At 46.1% G+C, this 23295-nt stretch overlaps 1 protein-coding gene across 1 annotated transcript in view; it reads right to left on the bottom strand.

Annotated features, from left to right (window-relative positions):
• Positions 1 to 13093: 13093 nt before the first annotated feature.
• The window catches only part of LOC144827583 (uncharacterized), a 111844-nt gene continuing 101642 nt past the window's right edge, over positions 13094 to 23295 (bottom strand). The window contains exon 2 of the mRNA XM_078685837.1: positions 13094 to 19220. Within this exon, the coding sequence (XP_078541963.1) occupies positions 16390 to 19220 (2831 nt within the window). The 3' untranslated portion in view covers positions 13094 to 16389. The remainder of the gene's footprint in view (positions 19221 to 23295) is intronic.

Below are 23295 nucleotides of genomic sequence, written 5' to 3'. Positions count from 1 at the left end.
GATTCTGCGACGTCCAACTTGGTGGTGTGGGATGCTATGAAGGTGGTAGTGAGGGGGGCCGCCATAGGACAACTGGTAGGGGCCCGGCAAGAAATCCATAAGAGACTCTGTGAGGTCGAGAACCGACTGAAAACACTGGAAAGAGAGGCCGGTATAGACCCTGAGAAGCGGGAGGAGCTGCAAGCAGGGAATATCGGCCATGCGGAAATTCTGGAAACATTGCGGGTCATTGACCATAGGGAATATCTAAGACGACAACACGCTGAAGCGGACAGATCCGGTACCTTGCTAGCCCGTCTGGTGCGAGATCGCCCGGATACTCCGGTGATTACCCGGATACGCAGTGGTGAGGGCAGCATAGTCCACACGCAGTCCGAGATCAATGGGGCGTTTCACGCCCACCTGCAAGCATTATACGCTCCCTTCCCCACGGAGGACCGGGAGCGAGTGGCAGAGTTCCTACGGGATATACCTTTTCCGACCCTATCTGAGGATGCTCGGAAAGACGTTAATGGTCCCATAACACAGTGGGAAATTCGGGTCGCCATACGGTCCCTGAATCGAAACAAAACGCCAGGCATGGACGGGTTGCCAGTTGAGTTCTATCAGACCTACTCAGACATCCTAGTACCTGTCCTAGAAAAGATATATAAGGTGGCGTTTGAGGAGGGTCGACTGCCCATATCTACGATGCAAGCCCTAGTTATATCGATACCAAAGCCAGGGAGAGACACACTCGAACTGATGAACTACAGACCCCTGTCCATGCTCTCAACAGAATACAAGATCCTCAGTAGGGCCATAGCCTTGCGGATACAACCCCACCTCTCTGATTTGGTACACCCGGACCAGTGTGGTTTTCTCTCGGGAAGGAGTACATCCCAAAATACGCGTAGACTTCATGCCCTTATGGCTGCTAGACCACAGGAACATCCCCGGGCGGGCTGTATAACGCTGGACCTGAAACAGGCGTTCGACTCCCTGTCGTGGACGTTCATGTTTGAAACGCTGCGGCACTTTGGCTTCCCAGACCCTTTGTTGAAATGGGTGAGATTACTCCACGTGGACCCCTCGGCTCGTGCACGTACTGGCCGCTATATATCGGATAGCTACCCCATTTACAGGGGCACCCGACAGGGCTGTCCCCTGTCTCCGATCTTGTTTGTTTTTGCACTAGAGCCCTTAGCCATAACCCTTCGGACCCATGGAGAACGGAGGGGTATATCAATAGGAGGAACACATCACCTCATATCTATATATGCGGACGACATCTTATTGTATCTTTGCGACCTGGAAGAGGATCCTACTGAAATGGCGGACGTGTTTCGCCGGTTTGAAGAAGAGTCCGGATTAGCCATTAATCCAGGAAAATCTAATGATTTTTACTTTAGAGACCAGCCGCGCCCCCCCCCCCCCTCCTTCACTTTGGGGGATACAAAATCCCAGTGGCCCAGACTACTTTCAAATACCTGGGCATACAGGTGTACAGAAAGCCGGAGGATCAGATTGAGGGTAATATACGGAGAGCCATTACTGGCCTGCGCAGCAGTGTGGGGTTCTGGACGTCCCTACCCCTATCCACTATGGGCAGAATCGCCATTTCAAAGATGGTCATGCTCCCCCGCATGCTATATTATTTCGTCAATCTGCCAGTCATTCTCCCACAACAGATATTTACCACGCTGAACACGATCTTGGTGACCCTCATCTGGGGCACGGGGCGTAGACGTATCAGTCTACGGCAGTTACAGCTGGGGACTAGATTAGGAGGCCTAGGAGCGCCTGATCTCAGAGGGTACTATTACGCCAGTCAACTCCAGTGGCTTGCACGATGGGTAGCGGGAGGGAACCTCCACGAAATAGACTTCACGGCTGACCGGTTGGCGCGTGGAGAATTACACTCTTTATTGCTGCCTAGGGGCCGAATCCCCCCGGACTGCCACCCCCTTTTGAACACGGCCCTATTGTGCTGGAGGAAGGTGCTGGCATACACCTCAAATACAGCGCCTTTTGCGGAGAATATTCCCCTGTTAGGTATCCCATCAACGCAGGGCAGACTTACGCAGTACAGGTTACGACCTTGGGCAGAGGCTGGAGTGGAGGATGTAGGTGCCTTCTTCGGGGACGACGTCCTGATGGATCACAAATCCTTCCTGCGGGTCACGGGTGCTCCCCAGAGACTGTACCTGCTGCACGCAGCGGTGTTTCATTACATAAGACGCACCTGGGCCCCGCGGAGGCTTCAACCCACGAGGCATGAACTGGTCCACTTGCTATACCACATGGGAACGGGGGGCCACCTAGTGCGATGGCTATACCTGGGGATCAGGGAACACGCTGCAATCCCACTCAACACACTCAGAGACGCATGGACACAGGACATGGGAGAGGTGATGACAGATAAAGCTTGGTTGACGATACTCGAGCATCCCAGGAGGGTGTCGAGGAATGTCAAATTCAAATTCATACAGGTCATGGTACTACATAGGGCGTATCTTACCCCACAGAGACTACATAGAATGTTCCCCGACTACCCCCACTGCTGTTCACACTGTAAAGCGGATTAAACCGGCTTCCTTCATATGGTATGGGCATGTCCACACCTGAGTAGTTATTGGGGAGGAATATGTCAGACACTGCGCTCCGTGACCTCCCTTCCAGTCCCTGAGGATGCATTATATTGCCTGGTGGGATCCCGGAAAAGATCTAAAAAACTAAAAGCTAAGTTGAAATTCCTGGATCTAGCCCTGTTATTAGCGATAAGGGTCCTTACGATGAGATGGAAATCTCCTAGAATGCCCAGGGTATCTATATGGCAGTCTGAGATGCTGAAGTGGGGCAGGGTGGAGAGTGCTGAGTTGAGACGGGAGGAGATGAGGGGGCAAAGGAAGTATCCTATAGCGCAGGATTGGGAGGTTATGTTGTTGGAACTGGAGGAGACGGAGATGGCAATTTCACCGACGGAGGGGATGTGAATGGTAGAATGGTACTGGGCCTGCTGACGTGTTGGCAACCATTGCCCGCTGGCGCAGGGGTGTTGTACCTGAGACACTAATTAGTGCTGTGTTGGCCGGACTCATTGTGATGGAGTGTCATAGTATGGACTAAGTTTGATCAGGTACGGAGACGGGGTGGGTGTCATGGGGATGGGGGAGGATCGGGGGTTGTTGATCCTTTAGTTTGTTGATAATTAAACTTGTAGCAGAAACACTGAGCAATGTACCACTGAACGTGCAAGAGCGCATATAGGGGAAGGTTACGGTGTAATTTACTCCTGTATTCCTTTTTCTGTGACAATTATACCACGTTGGACTTGTACATAACCGCACTGATGGGATGGGAAGAAAATGTGGAAAAGACTGTAGTATGGAATGTGAATGATATGACAGCTTGGTGCCAATATTGTACAGTTGCGAATAAAGAGTTAAAAAAAAAAATGCAAGCAAACAATATTGCAAGATATAAAATTTTAATGTTTTTGGGGAAAATAGTACCTAAAAGCACAAAGCTCCACTAACTCGCAGTCATCTGGTCGCACTAGACCGGCGGAAAGTCATAAGTTCCGGCTAACCGTAATGGAGTGCGGGTCAAATACAGGGACCAGGCTAGTCCCTTCAAAAAATTACCATCTAAGTCTAACACGAAGAGTTCAGTTGAATTGGAGGAGGCTGTGAGGTGGAGGCTGAGCGTTGTGGACGATTGTCGCTGCAGTGCAAACAACAGGCCAGGAGTTGCGAATGGTCATTGCTGTAGCTATGCATTGATGGTCGTCATGGGCTGTCCTTGCTTTTGCGTAAAGTGCACGTCTCGCGCTGTCGGTCTCCACGGCAGTCGTCGTTGGCGGGAACAGCATGTCTCACCAGTACTTTGTGTTGGTGGTCATCGCAGGTGGCAGAGTCTTGGCACAAAGTGGACTGTTCATTAAACACAAAGGGCCAAAACTTCAGGCGTTTCACTTTTACTTTCACAGTCCTCCTACTGTAACCTCCAAAGGTCCAGGAAAGTTCTGTTGAGAGGCTCTGGAAGTCCAATATTTATATCTGGTGCAGTCTTTGCATTGAGGGACTCCTTGTTCTACTCCTACATCTGGTGCTGTAAAGTTCTTCCCCTGTGAAGGCTCCAAACTGTCTGGGGGTGACAAAAGGCAGGACAGGTCTGGTATTATTTTCCTTTGTGCATGCAGGAGGCAAAGCCCTTTGAAGTGTAAGTGGGGATGGGTACAGCCCATCCTATGTCATCCTGTCAGGAAGACTCATCATGTTGAAACCTAGGCCATCTATGTGCCACTGTCTGGAAAGAATACACAAACCCCAACAGCATAGCCATTCACAGTCATGTGACCCAGGACAATGGCAGAAGTCACCGATGGGTGAGACAAGATAATGCCAACTTTCTAAAAGTGTCACTTTCAGAATTGTTACTTAAAATGCGATGTCAGCATTTCAATGCAAACAGTGAGTGTAAACAGCATATCTCTATTTGCTCCCAATCCACATTTAGCACAGTTAGCACTTTTAAAATGTAATAAGGTAACCCAGTGTTAGTCGATGGAAGCGATAGACCTTACCACAGTGAAACTTGACTTTATGATTTTTTTCACTGCCAGGACAAGTAAAACATAAGTACACCTGTCCTACTTATAATGCACCCTGTCCTGTGAGACTTTAGGGCCTAGCTTTGGGTTCACCTTTAAGTATTAAAAAGGAAGGTGTAGGCCTGGCTGAAGGTTTATTTAAACAGGGTAAAATGGCAGGTTAAAACCCCATACACTGGCTGCAGTGGCAAGCCTGAGACATGTTTTACAGTGCTACTTTAGTGGGTGGCAAATGACTGCTGCAGGCCCACTAGTACCATTTACTTTACAGGTCCTGGGTATTTGTGGTGCCATTTACTATGGGCTTACAAGTAAACAATATGTGCCAATCAGGTGTAGGTCAATTTTACCGTGTTTTAGGGAGTGAGCACAAAACAATTTAGCACTGGTTGGCACTGGTAAAATGCACACAGTCCTAAAGCCAACAAAAACAAATTCAGCACATAGGAGGGATGAAGGAAGATGAAGGGATGGGGAGAGGATGTGGCCTCATGGCTAGACCTGGTGACTTTGGAGCTGGGGAACCAGGTTCGAGCCTCAGCGTCGGCTCAGCATCCTGTGATTCTGGGAAAACTACTAAATCGCCCGTGCCTACCAAACAATGAATGTGTCCTTGTGTAACCAAAAAATGAATGTGTCCTTGTGTAACGTATCTGGGGCTCATGGAAAGTGCTCCAATACCTTCGGATCGAGTTTGTGCTATATGAATCTGCACAAAAAAGGAAAGCGTTTGGGGGAATAACACGCCAAGTATGTCAGGTCCAAAAGAGGCCATGCATTTTTTCAAAAAAGCAAGTGATTGTCAGAGTATTTCAAGCCAGGATAGTCATCATTAAGGAGATGCTCACTCCCAGTCTCACGTGGCTACATTTTGGAACTGCCACCCGGTGCAGCAGTGTACAGCACAGAGGAATAGCTGGATGATGTAATCTCAGTTTGCTTTACAGAAGCATTGTGCCTTTATGCTAGAGTGCCAAAGCACATTGCCTTAAAGTACAACATCTATTGTTTCTGAAAGTCAGTGGAGACCCGGGGGATGATGCAGAACAGAGTTTTCATGCAAAGCAGAATAGATGGCACTGGGCAATATGAAGGTGGGAATATGAAAGTCAACATATTTCTCTATAATAAAGACTCCATCCATTTTAAGGGTATACTCCTGATCCTACTAAGCTCACAGAAGCAGCTGGCAGGAACTGTGTCTCTGACAGTGTTGAAAGTTGATGGTAAATCAAGCCGGCTCTGAGCCCTGCCACCATCTGCTGCCAGTCTGGATGGATAAATGAGGTAAGACTCAACTAAATAATTTGCCATTGCCTCGGATTCACTTGAGATTTATTCAACAGTGGGATTACCGTTGCCTTTTTGGGTTTCGCCTGCCGAAGGCTGCGCTCTGCGCAGCTTTTCGGCGCAGGTGAAATCCTTTGTTGACAATAAGGACTTCGGGAACGTCCCCCGGCTCTCATTGGCTAGCTCCATAAATGGAGGCTAGCCATTGGGTGCCGGATCTGTCCGTCAAGGCCGGACCAGATTCGGGGGCGTTCCCGAGATTTTTTCCCTGGGCGGAGTTACGTTTTTTCCCGTTCCCTCCCCTTTCACTGAAAGTGATTTCAGATGCGCTGTCCATTCCCGCCCCCTCCGTGTGCCTCCCCGCCCCCCCTCGCTGTCCTGTGCACGTTTCCCACCTCCCTCCCGCCGTCCGTGTCCTCTCCCGCCCCCCTCCCGCCGTCCGTGTCCTCTCCCGCCCCCCTCCCGCCGTCCGTGTTCTCTCCCGCCCCCCGTGTCCTCGTAGGTGCTTGTTTTTTTTGGGAGTCGGCCTGTTTTCTTCTTTTGACAAGTGTTTGTTGTTGGAGTTGGCTGCAAGATTTGAGTATCAGGTAAGGAGCATTTTAGTTGTAAATGTGTTTTCACTTTGTAAGTTTACGTATTTTCCTGTTTTAGCTCTTACTGTATTTTTTTTCTGTTTCCTTTGTAGGTTCGGCGGTGTCATGTGTGCTTGGCTCGTAAGTTCCGTAGTAAGCTTTGGCTCCGCGTTCCCAGGAAGCGATCAGGAAGCAATCAGGTAAGGAGCATTTTGATTACAAATGTGCTTTCAGTTTGTAAGTTTATCTGTCGGGCGGACTGTTATGTTATTTTTGTGGGGGGGTGACATTTCTTTGAATTGGTATTTTAAATTGCTTTTTTGACGAAAGTGCTCTTGCTGTTACGTTATGGGTGGGGCGCGCTTCTCCGGTAAGCAGTTACACGACGCGATCAGGTAAGCAGCATTTAATTTTGTTTAAAAATGTGCTTTCAGTTTGTAAGTTTACCTGTCGGGCGGACTGTTATGTTATTTTTGTGGGGGGGTGACATTTATTTGAATCGGTATTTTAAATTGCTTTTTTGACGAAAGTGCTCTTGATGTTACGTTATGGGTGGGGCACGCTTCTCCGGTAAGCAGTTACACGACGCGATCAGGTAAGCAGCATTTTGGTTTATAACTGTGTTTTGACTTTGTTTACTTATGTTGCCGTTTCAGCTCTTAATGTATTTTTTCTGTTTCCTTTGTAGGTTCGGCGGTGTCATAAATGTGTTTTCACTTTGTAAGTTTACGTATTTTCCCGTTTTAGCTCTTACTGTATTTTTTCTGTTTCCTTTGTAGGTTCGGCGGTGTCATGTGAGCTGTTGTGTGCTTGGCTCGTAAGTTCCGTAGTAAGCTTTGGCTCCGCGTTCCCACGAAGCGATCAGGTAAGGAGCATTTTAATTACAAATGTGAGCATTTAATTTTGCTTAAAAATGTGCTTTCACTTTGTAAGTTTACCTGTCGGCCGAACTGTTATGTTATTTTTGTGGGTGGGGGGGGGTGGGGGGGGGGGGGTACATTTCTTTGAATTGGTATTTTAAATTGCTTTTTTGACGAAAGTGCTCTTGATCTCTCTGTACTTGCCCTCTCTGGAAAACACCCTCTTTGCACACGCCCTCTTTACTCATGCCTTCTCTTCACTTGCCCTCTCTACAGATGGACCTGTGCAGAGAGATCATATGGAGAGAGGCATGTGCAGAGGCTGTGTGCAGTGATGGCGCATGTCGAGAGGGCATATGCAAAGAGGAGAGGACAAGATACAGAGGTAGTGTAGGAATGAGAAAGTGCAAGAAGTTCTTTACAGGCCATTGTCTTAATATGATGTTTATGAGCGCAATATTCATAAAAAATGTATTGCTTGTTTTGCTTGCGCTTGTTATCTTTTACTAACACTATCATTTATTTACACAGGAGCAAAAAAACGTTAAACCATTTGAGACAGCTGCACCATCACCTACACATCTTAAAACTTTGTTCAGTGAACACGGTACGTTTATAATAACAAATGTTTGTTTACTTTACGCATTCTTCTTTGTATTACTTGCTGTCTGTCCTAGGCATTATTTACTGCATAATTGCACAAAAACTTTCACTCATGATGCTAACTTAAAGTATTGTTTGTGAGTGAGGTCTGCACTAGTAAGGTCGCATTTAGAAGGAGAGATAACCAGCCTAAAGGTAAGGAAAACATGTAACAAACACTTTGTTCTACATTTCTCACACTCTTGCCTTCACTCTCCATCTACCTCCACATTTTATCTTCACTCTCTATCCTGCACTCTATCTTTCCTTTTCACACTCTTGCTCCTGCCTGCTCTCCTTTTTTCCTGTCGTCCCTATCCCTTCTGCTTTCTTTCACTCTATTCCTTCTGTCCTCCTTCTTTCTCTCTTCTGCCATCCCTCTCTTCTGCCTTCTTACTCCCTCCTGCCCTCCCTTTCCAGCTCTCTCTTCTGTTTTTTTCCTCCATCTCTCTTGTTCTCTCCTTTCTGTTTCAATGTCTTCTTTTTACCCTACCTTTCAATCTCTCTTCCTTTTGACCTCCTTCTATATCTCTCACACTCCTGGCTTCACTCTACATCTACCTCCCCTTTTTCTCCTCACTTTCTATCCTTCACTCTTTATCTTTTCTTTTCACGCTCTTGGCCACCTTCCTGCACTCCTTTCTTCATATCCCCTCCCTTTCAATCTCTCTTCCTTTTGACCTCCCTCGATATCTCTCTCACTCCTGGCTTCACTCTACACCTACCTCCATATTTTCTCCTCACTTCCATCCTACACTCTTTCTGCCTCATCCCTCTGTCTCTCCTATCTTCACTCTCTCTTAGGCTCTCCTCTCTCCTTTAGCCTTTCTACTTTCTTCTCCTTCTTGCCTTCACTCTCCATCTACCCCCCATATTCTCATCACTCTCTATCCTGCACTGCTTACCTATTTTTTCACTCTCTCTTGCTCCTGTCCTCTTTACTGCTCTCCTTCTTTTTTGTTCTTCTTATCCCTTAGGCCTTCTCTCGCACTATTTCCTCTGCCCTCCCTCTTGCTCTCTCTTCTGCCATCTATATCTCTTCTTCCGCCCTCCCTTTCCACCTCTCTTATGATCTTTCACCTTCTTATCCTCCATCTCTCTCTTGTTATCTCTCCTTACTGTTTCAATCTCTCTTCCTTTTGCCCTTCCTCTACATCTCTCACACTCCTGCTATCCTGCACTCTCTTCATTTTGACTTCTTCCTCAATATCTTATTTCTCTCTCCTTGGTTTCAATGTCTCTTCCTTTCGCCCTCCCTCTACATCTCTCACACTCCTGCCTTTCACTCTCCATCTACATCCACATTTTCTATTCACTTTCTATCCCGCACTCCTTATCTTTTCTTTTCACACTCTCTTGCTTCTGCCCTCCTTCCTGCTCTATTCTTTCCTGCCCTCCCTATCTCTTCTGCCTTCTCTCACTCTATTACCTCTGCCCTTCTCTCTTCTGTTATCTCTCTCTTCTGCCTTTTTAGTCTCTACTGCCCTCCCTTTCCATCTCTCTTTCACCTTCTTGTCCTCCATCTCTCTCCTCCTCCTCTAGCCCTCCTTCTCCTTTCCGCCCTCCCTCTCTTACCTGCCGCCCTCTCCTTTCTGCCATTCTCACACTTTCCTATCTTCCCTCATGCCCGACAGGTAAACTTACAAAGTGAAAGCACATTTGTAAACAAAATGCTCCTTACCTGATTGCTTCTGCACAGGTCCATGTGTAAAGGGCAAGTGAAGAGAATGCATGAGTAAAGAGGGTGTGTGCAGAGAAAGTGTTTTGCAGAGAAAGCAAGTACAAAGAGATCAAGTGCAAATACTGTATGTTTAAGAGGGCATGTATAGAGGCTATACGTTGACAAGTGTTAATAATAAGAAAGTGAGTGCAGGTGAAAAATCTGCAAACTGCAATGGTGTTGCTTAGGTGAGGCACTGTCAACTTTTACACAACTTTTATTTCCTTTTTTCTGTTTACATTACGATACTAATACCTTTGTCTATCTCCCTTCTGTGGTAAATAAATAAATAATACCCTATTTTTGACTAGACTTATAACATAACAGATAGCTCAATAAATAAGAGTCAAGATTCGAGGTAGTAGGAGTTTCTGCAGGTTTATTACAGCATAAGGACAGGATCAGGACAACCTGCATAGGATGACCCAGCAGCTGCTGGGGCTGGGTCTGGGATGAGCGCGCTAACATTCAATAACAAAACACAGGCATATATACATAGCGCGAACACATAGCATTACATTGCAGTAGGCGTAGCAGTAGGTGGAGCAGAAGGCGTGACGCGTAGCAGTCGCGAGAGATAACAGTAAAAGTGGGTGTAACTGGGAGTTTACTTAGACATGTGATGCAAAACGTAACAGAATATGTCATGAATGGGCGGACACATAGGAGGGGGCTACCTAAGGAGCCGGGACCTCTAACCTAATGGTGCGCGAAAACTGGCAATGACGTATTACTAGGAGAAACTGGGAGCTACGAACTCTGTGCTAGGAGCAGAGACTAGAGTCTGGAGGGTCGGAGCGACATGTACCTAAACCCTATCTGGTATCTGATGTTTAGGGAACATGTTGATATAAACTAGAAGTCATGAGGGGAAAAGCTAACTTGACTCTAAGACTGGACCATGCATTATTCTACATGTAGTGCGTGATGAATATTAAATGACCATTAAATACAGTATTTCTCTAACGTGGAGACGAGAAGGCTAGACAATGACGGAAACTATTGATGCAGTTCAGTAGCTTAGGAATGCAGAGGAGGAGGACTGAACTGATAGCTGGAACTATAACATACTTTTGGCAGACTCAGAGGCAGAGCCGGGCTGCACCGGGCACTGCGAGGCAGGAAGTAAGTGAAGGGTCGAGGATACAGGTGGGGGCTGTATCGCTCCTCAGCGAGGCTTTCAGGAGACAGGAGCTGAATCTGTGGTCCGGGCCCTTTTGAGGCCTAGAAACGGGGACTTTATAATGGAGTAACGTGCACACTGGGAAACGTGGCAACATTACTTTACATAGGCCTGGTATTCGTAGTATTCACGAGGACTGGAAACTAACATACTAGAGGTGGACACAACTGGAATTGCGTCTTTAATCAGAAATGGGGAATAACATATGCATATTGATCATGCATACATAACATATGATGGATGAGGCGTAGGGACACAGAACATGGCAAAATTTACTTTTCCACATTCCCTTCTTGTCACTACGTTTCCATCAGGAAACATCAATTTTCATGATACCGTCTATCATTTCATACAGTACCATTTGCTCGTCTCGAATTATCTTGGAACGGGATTTAGAACGGGGCTTGGGACTAGGAATACAAGAGGTAGCACACATGCTGCAAATCGCAGGGCCACATTGTATACAGAGGCAGCAGCTAAATATGATCGCTACTGCAATACCTAGAAAGGACAGGACTTTCCATCCCCAGGCGGAAATTATATTCCAGAACCAACCGGACCATGTCCAGGTGCCTGGATCTTGATGTAACAGATGGGCAATTTTATGAAGTCTGGTTATAGCTGAATAAACAGACGGCGCGTTATTTGGAATGAAAATGCAGCAACTAGATCCGATGACTCTACAGGCCCCGCCCCTATCGGCCAGTATGACGTCAAGGACGAGACGATTTTGCAAAACGACAAATCTCATAGCAGATTGTTCTTCGGTTAAGTTACCTAGAGCAGAGGCAGTCTCATTTACTACAGCTTCAAGGGTTCTGGTTAACCTACGGATCAGTTTACTATTTACAATTGTACCTAAATAAGGGAAAACACCTTTATCTATATCAATGAATTGCTCTGCGGCAGTTTCAGTATAATCGACAATCGGGAGATTTCTCTTGTGTCTAGTGTGTACTAGGAAGGAATTCCTATGATAGTCAGGTGGGGCTAGAAAAACAGGTGGCAGTAGGAAGGCAATGTAACAGGTTCCCTCCCAATCGAGGGGCAGACGAACATATGCGGTTTGACCACAAACAAAATAAGAATGACGTGAAGCTTTGAAAATAGATTTCCCACTGTCACTATACTTGATAACAGTAGTACATTCACTATGACCTACATGTATGGAACCATAATTACGGACACATAATTCGCCTTTGACTGGCAGTACTGAAATAGCAGGTAAGTCTGGAGTAGTATCAGACTGAACATTCAGGACCATGAAATTCGACGAATAATTTCCTAAGTTATATACTTCATTTTCTAAATCTAAACCTGTTCTGTGGGGGAGACCTTGCTTGTCTGGGAAACATGTACTGTTAAGAAAAGACATATCTGTTGAGGATGACGTTAACGTGGACCATGCTCCACACGAACCATTATGTGAGAATGGATAAGGAAAAAGTGGCAGAACTCCCTTCGGTGTCTGAAAAGGGGGGAGTCGACCACACACCCAACAATTAGTGGCATTGCTGGTCTGGTGTGAATAATGTAACATACGGATGAATGTGTTGTTGCACATAGCGAGGCGGTAAGAATATTCGTGAGGAGGCAGATCACTAAACGTGTGTTCTACTGTAGCATTAGCAGACATATTTACATGAGGAACTGGGAAACACAGATAGAAAGCATAGCTGGTGCAGGAAATCATTATGCTGATGAATAATACGAAACTCAGAAAAACGATACATTTGATTGAGCTTTGACTGACTCTCTCACTATGGGGGTCTATTTTATACATGTCAGAAACAGTCTAACCGTTTCACCTAGGGGAGGACTTATACAATCAAACTGGCTGACTTATTAGACCTGAGCTTTTGCTTATACTCCTGTTGCGGAGTTTTCTCTAACAAGGGAGGGGTTGTAATAATGTCTTGTGCGGGACAGTCCTTAAAAACAATGTTCTGGCAATCTTTCGAATCCTGGAAATCCTTGGAAATGTTTTTGGAGACTGGTTTCGATCCTTTGAAAAGTTTTACATGAGAAAGGTGGACCCACCCCTTCCTGCCTTCCAACTTGACGGCAGTACGGGTGGTCAAGAGGACCTGACGTGGCTCCTTCCAACGTGGTTCCAGCGGACTTGATCTGTCGAAATTTCTGATCATCACTAGGGAGCCTGGAACGATTTCATGCGGTGCCACCTCGGTATTGTCTGGAAATGCGGCAGCAACCTGTGAACGACATGAGTTGAGGGCAGACATCAAGGAAGCTAGGTAATCTGTCAGCATATTACATGAAACATCGGTAATACTTCGGGGTCTAGGAGTACCCCACATGTTAGGGGGGCGGCCGAAAACGACCTCATACGGGGACAGACCTGATCTGGAATGTGCGACCATGCGCATGTAAAACAGAGCGACTGGCAAAGCTACTAACCAGTCCACACCCTTGTCTTTACAGACTTTTGCAATGCGGATTTTCAGAGTCTGATTATGTCTCTCTACGAGACCGGCTGCTTCAGGATGGCGTACACAATGGAACTTCCACTGGTACCCTAACAAAAGGGAAACATGTTTCATGAGTTCAGATGAGAATGGCTGGCCGTTATCAGAATATACGACTCTAGGGAGTCCATATCTAGGGAAAAATTCACGAACCAACTGCTTGGCAGTGGTCGCGGCTGTGTAATCTGGGACTGGATATGCTTCTGTCCATCTGGACAAAGCGCATACAACTACAAGGACATACTTGAAACCTCGACATCGCTCCATTTGAATATAATCCATCTGGAGGACCTCAAAAGGGTGGTCAGGGGGCTGGAAACCACCTTGTTCCACCGGGACACTTTTACCTGGATTAAACTGACAACATATCATACAGGTACGGACTTTCTGCTTGGCTGCAGCTCGTAAATGCTTGTTGAACCAAATGTTCTGGATACTGTCTAACATAGCTTTTTCTCCTAAATGTGCTGGACTATGTGCGGTATTGATAATGACTTGAACCATAGAATCGGGGAGAAACCATGTGGCTCTACCCTTCGTTAACCATCCTTGATCTGTCTGGACCCCTCCTTGTACAGACCATTTCTTGATTTCATCGGGAGTAGCATGTGACTGGATATCTATGACATCTTGAGTAGGGTCCTTGACTGTCATGCATGTAATCGGATCTGGAATATGTGTCATGTTAACTGAAATGTCTGGAGTCTGTGCTGTAAGCTTGGCTGTGCGGTCTGCTAGATCATTACCTTGGGAAATAATGTCAGTAACTTTCGTATGTGCTTTACATTTCATGATAGCAATGGATGTCGGTAAATGTATGGCATCTAACAGGGCTTGAATAAGGAGACCATGCTGAATCTTGGTTCCATGAGAAGTCATAAAACCTCTCTCCTGCCAGAGCACTCCGAAGTCGTGTACAACTCCGAATGCATAACGTGAATCTGTGTAAACATTAACCTTCAGGTTCTTGGCATGTATACAGGCTTGTGTCAGAGCGACTAGCTCTGCTGCTTGAGCGGACAGAGTGTCAATACGGTGTGTTTCAATTACTTCAGTGTCAGTAGTCACTGCATACGCGGCTACTAGTTCTCCTGTACTAGTTCTCATACATGAACCATCCACATAAAGTGTCAGGTCAGGATCTGGTAACGGAATATCTGTCAGGTCTTGTCTTGGCTTTGTCATAATGTTAACTACTTCCACACAGTCATGTGTGTCTGGATTTGAACTAACTGATGGTAACAGTGTAGCAGGATTCAGGACGTTGCAGCGTCTAATTTCTATGTGTGGCTGGAACAGTGTCAATTCATAACCTGTTAAACGTGCAATTGTCAAGTGCTGAGTTTGTGTTCGGTTTAAAAGAACTTCTACTGAATGTGGGACTTGTACTGTCAGGGAATGTCCTAAAACTATGGAATCACTTTGTCTGATAGCTAGTGCTGTGGCTGCAACTGACTTGAGGCACGCAGGCAACGCCTGGGCGACTGGATCTAATGTGCTCGAGAAATAAGCACAGGGTTTGTACTGTCCTGCTTGATCTTGTGTGAGAACAGATAATGCTGTACCTTCACGTTCTGTAACGAAAAGTGTAAAAGGCTTACTGTAGTTCGGTGTAGCTAGAACTGGAGCTTGGCATAGGGCTTTCTTTAACTCGTTGAAACTAAGTGTATGTTCAGATGTCCAAGGGAGGACAGTCGATACGGCTGCCTCCTGTGTCGTTAACTGTATCAGTGGCTTGGCTAGAAATGCATACTGGGGAATCCATTGTCTACAATAAGAAGTAAGGCCGATAAAAGCACGTACCTCCTTCTGGGTTCTGGGCTGGGGAAGACTCGCTATTAACTGGATACGGTCGGGTGTCAACTGCCTACCCCTCTTGGACAGCAAGTGTCCTAAGTATACCACTTGCTGGACACAGAATTGAAGCTTCGAAGGTGACACCTTGTGCCCCATCTCGGCTAGAAAATACAGGACTGTAAGGGATGCTCGCTCGCAAGCACGTTCAGAACGGGCTGTGATCAGTAGATCATCGACATACTGGAGCAGGGCAGTGTCAGTTGGCATGTGAATATTGTCTAGTTGTCTCTTGAGTGCTTGACTGTAAATACTAGGGCTTTCTGTAAAACCTTGAGGAGCGCGTGTGAACATATAGCTCCTTCCATTTAAACAAAATCCGAAAAGAAACTGGCTGTCTGGATGAATGGGAACACTAAAAAATGCATTCTTGAGATCTATGACAGTGAAAAACATGGCTTCGGAATCAATGGCGGTTAACAGGGAAGAAATGTCTGGGACAACTGGGTACTGTGGAATAATACATTTATTAAGCTCTCGTAAATCAATCACTAATCGATATACTGGGGGTGCATTTGGATCAGTACGTTTCATGACTGGAATGATCGGAGAATTACATACATTGGAGTCAGTTTCTACAACTACTCCCTGAGCCATGAGCTCGTCAATAATTTTGGATAAGGCTGCTACAGCCTCAGGTGGCAATCTGTACTGTCTGATTCGTGGTAACACTACACCTGGTTTGAGAGTCACACGGTAGGGTGTGATTTGCATATAACCTACATCAGTTGGACCTTGCGCCCATAAATGCTGCGGAACATTAGACAATCTGGAATCAAAATCTCGTAATACATAGTGACCCTTAAAGTCACGTAGGAACAGACGTATTCCCTCTGGGGAACAGCAAATAACTGCACCTAATTCTTTCAGTGTCTTAATGCCTAATAGATTTTCTGGACATGACTTAGTAAGTATCAGATCAGTAGTACGGGACAATGGACCTACTTCTAGAGTAACTGGCTTTGATATCTCATTAACTATTGGTTTTCCTGAAAATCCAAGGGAGACATTTCTTGAGCCTGAGAGCGGAGCCCCTGGAACTTCGGCGTGACTAATTGTGGTCCTACTTGCCCCTGTATCGATCAAAAACTTTCTGTCTTTCCCTAGTACTTGACTATGAACATAGGGACCTTCTTGGTCTACAGGTATCTCGATGAGAGGCAAGCCTACCTCCCTCTCTAGGCTGTTTCATGAATATGACTGGTACTCTGGATACTCAGACTGTGCATACTGGTACATCTGTGATGTAACATGCTGTGTTGCAGCAATAGGCTGCGGTACTGTAACTGTCTGTTGTGCATTCTGTGGCTGAGGAGTCTGTGAAACTTGTTCTTGTCTAGGCGGACGTGGTCTTTCTTTAGTCTTACCAGTAGCTATGTTATGTTTCAGAACTGCACACTCGTTTATAAAATGACCTGGCTGTTTACAATAATTGCAGTTCCCTCTAACGGGAGCTGCAGGATGACTGGCTTGATTCGGACCCCTCTTCTGACTGTCTTGAGGAATAGATTGTGCAACTAGCACTTTCATTTTCGTGTCTTTCATACGTTTTCTTTCGTGTTCTTGCTCTTCCCTAATTCTATTCTGGTGATACTGGAGCATCTGGAGCATCTGGGACGGGGTGTTTGCTTGCCAGGTGCTTTCGACTTTCAAAACTCGATTTTTAATTTGTGGACTTGAATTCTCGACTAATTTGGTAACAAAAAGGTGAGGGTATGACTCACTACTTGTCTTGAGACCACTGTTAATACTAAAACATTTTTCAAATCTAGAATAAAAATCACTAATATCTTCATCTTGTTTCTGTTTACAGGCTGAGATTGCATCCCAGTCTTCTTTCCTAGTTGTCAATAATCTGGGTAAAACTTGAATCAATAATTCTGGTAATTCTTTACATTTATCTCCAAGACCGGTACCTGGTACTCGTGCCTTATCTTCAGCTTCTAGAGCTGTCCAATCGATCTTTTTCTCTCCCACCTCCCATTCTTTTTCCTTTAACTTTTCATACACCCCTGCGGGTAGCAGAACTTTTAACATTTTAATGATATCTGGGTAGGTGTATTCTCCCATACGGAGCATGTCTTTTAATTCTCTATGGAACCCCGCTGGATCTTTGTCATGACAGGGAATTAATTTTTTCATTTCAAGAAGTTCCATCTTTGAAATCGGAGTGTATACAAACACTCGTTGCATTACGCCACCCGCCCCTTGGACTGGGTGGACTTCTCGTAGCGGATTCTGTCTGTCTATGTAAAATGGTTTACTTTCTGGGGGTGAGACATGAACAAAATGCGGGTTCAGGAACGTTCTATATTTGTGGCGCTGTTCTAGAATGACGCTAATTAAATCGGTACCTAGACCTCTCCATCTGTACTGGAGTAACTCGTTCAGAATATCGTGCAACGGACCTGGATCAGAGTGTTGACCCTCATACAAAGTAATGAGGTGCTGGATCATATACGTACCCACCAGTCGTTGCTCGGCTGGGGGCAGTTTCAGAAACATTTGTGCCACTATTTCGTCTGGAAAAGTGGTAGAATCAGTAATCCATCGGACTGCTGATCGGGCTAGTTCTTGTTCATGCATGGTACTTAATTCACTGTAACCGACTCGTGATTTCAGAATGTGATCGGTAGCTTGAAATACTTGTTCTAGAGAACCTTGTTCTGGTGCTGGATGATGAAAAATAGACTTGGGTTCTGGACGTAAATGGCGATCTGGAAATCTGGATTTTCCTACATACGCTATTCTGGCGGAATTCTCGTTCTCTTCCTCTTCAGGATCAGAGATACTTTCTTTCTCGCTTACTTGTGCTGCTTTACGCTGTTCGTGTAACCTTATTATTTCTTTACGAATTTTCTTGTACATACTCTCCATAGCACTAATGGTCTTGTGCTTACCCTCGGCTATATTATCACTCCACCTTGTCAGGATTCTCATTTCGGCGGGATCTTTAGACGGGTAATCTTGTTCTCTTATTAGACAATTGATCAGGAACTTTAATATCATGAGCTGAATCTCGGCTTTCCTTTGAGACATAATCTCGCCAATACTTTCTGGATCATCCCCTGTACGGATGAAACGATATATTCTGTCTAGATCTTCTTTCATATTCGGTAAGGTGACTAGATACTCGGTCACCCTTCTTACGCGTACGGAATATAAAACCATATTATACTCGCCTGGGACTGTGTCATAGACACATTCGGCAAGGGCTTGTCTGATTTCTGTGACAGACTTATTACTTTTAGGAGTACGCTGTGATGCTTGAGCATGTAATTCGAGTGCTGATAAACGCTTGTGTGGCGGCGGGGTTTGAGGAGGACCTCCTCCTGCGGCCCCTAGACTAGAATCGTCGACTGACATTCTTCGTGCTTGCAGGGTCGGTAATTGTAACGTGGGCTGGACTTGTATGGCAGGCTGACCCGGGGGTACCGTAACAGGTACTCCGGTGTCTGGAGGAGCGGGAAGTGCCTGATTTACAGGGACTGGCGGAGCGCGGACAGGATTTGCATATTCTGGAACTGTGTCGTCCAAATAGGACGAAATAAAAATATCAGCTGCGGTCGGTTTGTGACGTAGCTTGGTCGGAACTAATGGTGGCGGGAAATTACTGAGTGCCTCTGGGGTCGCTTTTGGCAAGCCTTCGGCAATGAGAGGATACATACCCTTAATGAGGGCATGCCTCTGTCTGTCTGACTGTTCGGCTTTGACTTGTTCACCTATCTCGATTAATTCTCTTTCTTGGGCTCGTTCCTGGGATTCTCTACTTAACTCTGACTTTCTGACCTCCTTTTCAGTTCTTCTATGCGCTTCCTTGCGCCATAACTCGATGGCATCTTTCTGTGACTGTCTGGCTTTCTTTTTCCATAATGCTTCTTCTACTCGCATGATACATTCGGCATCCCATGTACCCGATACGGGCCATCTATACTTTTCTTCTAACTGTTTGGTATACTCTACCCATAAATCTAGATACAATATGGCGCTTATGCCATGCTTCTGATACATAAAGTGACCTGGACTGTCCCTAGGCGGAACAGGAACTGCTGCTTCCAGCAGACCCTTTCTAGTTTTTAACTGACGTAACTTGGAAAAGAGCGGCATTCTAAACTTGAATCGGAACACAATACAGTACACGAAAAACAATAACAATTGGGAAAACAATTCAGGCATACCACGACATTGAAAATACATTAAACAACATTATAAATAACAGTTCGAACAGAATACTACCTGAAAAAACTGAAAACAGAAACAGAACAGAATTCTCGAGAACGGAACAGACTAGAGTTACTGGATGCACTGCTATAACAGTACGGAACATACCGGTCCCATAAAGGAACGCATCAAGACCCGTATCCACCTAGGTGAACACTTCGTTTGTGGGCTTGGGTACCACCAACCCACGGACCAGGAGTCAATTTAGACTGACCCTGTCTAGATACTACCACAGCAATGGTACTCACCGGGCAGCACGGAACGGAAGGCCTTGGACTGGACTGGATTGACGACGAACTTCGGACTTCGGACTTCAGTTACGGGTGGGCCTCCGGATACCTCGGACCTTGGACTCTCGGCTTGGGCTCTGGTCGGGACTCGCCGCGTTCCTCCACCGTCTCGTTCGGATGCTGGACCGCCTCCTCCGTCTCCTCCGTGGGCCTGAGGGATACTTGGAGCAGAAATATCTGCCAGTGCACGGTATGGTTCCGTCACGACTGCAGAGGGTCAGGGGGTCGGCGTGGCTTCACCGACGCGTGGGGAAAGGGCAAGTCCCTGTTCGGGCGCCATTATGTGGTAAATAAATAAATAATACCCTATTTTTGACTAGACTTATAACATAACAGATAGCTCAATAAATAAGAGTCAAGATTCGAGGTAGTAGGAGTTTCTGCAGGTTTATTACAGCATAAGGACAGGATCAGGACAACCTGCATAGGATGACCCAGCAGCTGCTGGGGCTGGGTCTGGGATGAGCGCGCTAACATTCAATAACAAAACACAGGCATATATACATAGCGCGAACACATAGCATTACATTGCAGTAGGCGTAGCAGTAGGTGGAGCAGAAGGCGTGACGCGTAGCAGTCGCGAGAGATAACAGTAAAAGTGGGTGTAACTGGGAGTTTACTTAGACATGTGATGCAAAACGTAACAGAATATGTCATGAATGGGCGGACACATAGGAGGGGGCTACCTAAGGAGCCGGGACCTCTAACCTAATGGTGCGCGAAAACTGGCAATGACGTATTACTAGGAGAAACTGGGAGCTACGAACTCTGTGCTAGGAGCAGAGACTAGAGTCTGGAGGGTCGGAGCGACATGTACCTAAACCCTATCTGGTATCTGATGTTTAGGGAACATGTTGATATAAACTAGAAGTCATGAGGGGAAAAGCTAACTTGACTCTAAGACTGGACCATGCATTATTCTACATGTAGTGCGTGATGAATATTAAATGACCATTAAATACAGTATTTCTCTAACGTGGAGACGAGAAGGCTAGACAATGACGGAAACTATTGATGCAGTTCAGTAGCTTAGGAATGCAGAGGAGGAGGACTGAACTGATAGCTGGAACTATAACATACTTTTGGCAGACTCAGAGGCAGAGCCGGGCTGCACCGGGCACTGCGAGGCAGGAAGTAAGTGAAGGGTCGAGGATACAGGTGGGGGCTGTATCGCTCCTCAGCGAGGCTTTCAGGAGACAGGAGCTGAATCTGTGGTCCGGGCCCTTTTGAGGCCTAGAAACGGGGACTTTATAATGGAATAACGTGCACACTGGGAAACGTGGCAACATTACTTTACATAGGCCTGGTATTCGTAGTATTCACGAGGACTGGAAACTAACATACTAGAGGTGGACACAACTGGAATTGCGTCTTTAATCAGAAATGGGGAATAACATATGCATATTGATCATGCATACATAACATATGATGGATGAGGCGTAGGGACACAGAACATGGCAAAATTTACTTTTCCACACTTCTATCCTCTCTTTCTTGCCCTACATCCCTCCTTCTCACTCCCTCCCCCTCTCTCCCACTCTGTCTCCCTTTCCACCTCTCTTTTCCCTTATTATCCTCAATCTCTTTTTTCTCTCCTTTGTTTCAATCTTTCTTTTGTCCTCTCTCTACATCTCTCACACCCCTGCCTTACAGCCTCCATCTACATTCCCATTTTTTTCCTCACTCTTTATCCTGCACTCTTTATCTTTTCTTTCCACACTCTCTCGCTCCTGCCTTCCTTCCTGCTCTATTCTTTCCTGGCCTCTCTATCCCTTTTGCCTTTTCTCACTCTATTACATCTGCCCTCCTTCTTGCTCTCTCTCTTCGGTTATCCCTCTCTTCTGCCTTCTTAGTCTCTACTGCCCTCCCTTTCCACCTCTCTTCTGCTCTCTTTCACTTTATTGTCTTCAATCTCTTATTTCTCTCTCCTTGGTTTCAATGTCTCTTCCTTTCGCCCTCCCTCTACATCTCACACTCCTGCCTTTCACTCTCCATCTACATCCCCATTTTCTCCTCACTCTCTATCCTGTACTCCTTATCTTTTCTTTTCACACTCTCTCGCTTCTGCCCTCCTTCCTGCTCTATTCTTCTTTCCTGGCCTCCCTATCTCTTCTGCCTTCTCTCATTCTATTACCTCTGCCCTTCTCTCTTCTGTTATCCCTCTCTTCTGCCTTCTTAGTTTCTACTGCCCTCCCTTTCCACCTCTCTCTCTCTCTCTCTCCTGCTCTTTCACCTTCTTGTCCTCCATCTCTCCTCCTCTAGTCCTCCTTCTCCTTCCCGCACTCCCTCTTACATGCCGCCCTCTCCTTTCTGCCTTTCTCACACCCTCCTACCTTCCCTCATGCCCTCACACTCTTTCATACCCTCATTCTCTATCCTGCACTTGCTTCCTTTTGACCTTTCTTCTTTATTACTCCTGCCCTCTTTCATGCCCTCCCTTTTATTTCTGTCCTCTCTCTTGCTCTCCCACGCTTTTCTGTCCTCCCACTAATTCTTGCACTTTCTCATTCCTACACTACCTCTGTATCCTGTCCTCTCCTCTTTGCATATGCCCTCTCAACATGCGCTATCACTGCACACAGCCTCTCTACACATGGCCTCTCTGCACGTGCCTCTCTCCATATGATCTCTCTGCACAGATCCATGTGTAGAGAGGGCAAGTGAAAAGAAGGCATGAGTAAAGAGGGTGTGTGCAGAGAGGGTGTTTTCCGGACAGGGCAAGTACAGAGAGATCAAGTGCAAATAGTGCATGTTTGAAAGGGCATGTGTAGAGGCTATAAGTTGACCAGTGCTTATGATGAGAAAGTGAGAGCAGGTGAGAAAAAATCTGCTAACTCCAATGGTGTTCCTTATGTGATGAGAACAAATATGCAAACTCCAATGGTGTTGCTTACGTGAGGCACTGTCAACTTTTTCACAACTTTTTGTTCACTTTTTTTTTTGTCTACATTACTACACTAATACCTGCCTCCTCTCTTCCTTCTACCCTCTCTCTTTCTTGCCCTACATCCTTCCTTCTCACTCCCTCCCTTTCCCACTCTCTACCTCTGTATCCTGTCCTCTCCTCTTTGCATATGCCCTCTCAACATGCGCTATCACTGCACACAGCCTCTCTACACACGGCCTCTCTGCACGTGCCTCTCTCCATATGATCTCTCTGCACAGGTCCATGTGTAGAGAGGGCAAGTGAAGAGAAGGCATGAGTAAAGAGGGCGTGTGCAGAGAGGGTGTTTTCCGAACAGGGCAAGTACAGAGAGATCAAGTGCAAATCGTGCATGTTTGAAAGGGCATGTGTAGAGGCTATAAGTTGACCAGTGCTTATGATGAGAAAGTGAGTGCAGGTGACAACAAATCTGCACGCTCCAATGGTGTTCCTTATGTGATGAGAACAAATCTGCAAACTCCAATGGTGTTGCTTTCCTGAGGCACTGTCAACTTTTTCATGCATTTTTTTCCTCTTTCTGTCTACATTACTACACTAATATCTGCCCCCTCTCTCCCTTCTACCCTCTCTCTTTCTTGCCCTACATCCTTCCTTCTCACTCACTCCCTTTCCCCTCTCTCCCACTCTCTCCCTTTCCAC

This window comes from Lissotriton helveticus, chromosome 4_1 (genome assembly GCF_964261635.1).
Source record: "Lissotriton helveticus chromosome 4_1, aLisHel1.1, whole genome shotgun sequence".
Taxonomy (NCBI): domain Eukaryota; kingdom Metazoa; phylum Chordata; class Amphibia; order Caudata; family Salamandridae; genus Lissotriton; species Lissotriton helveticus.
The sequence above is the reverse complement of the archived record's forward strand: the minus strand, read 5'-3'. Positions and strand labels throughout refer to the sequence as shown.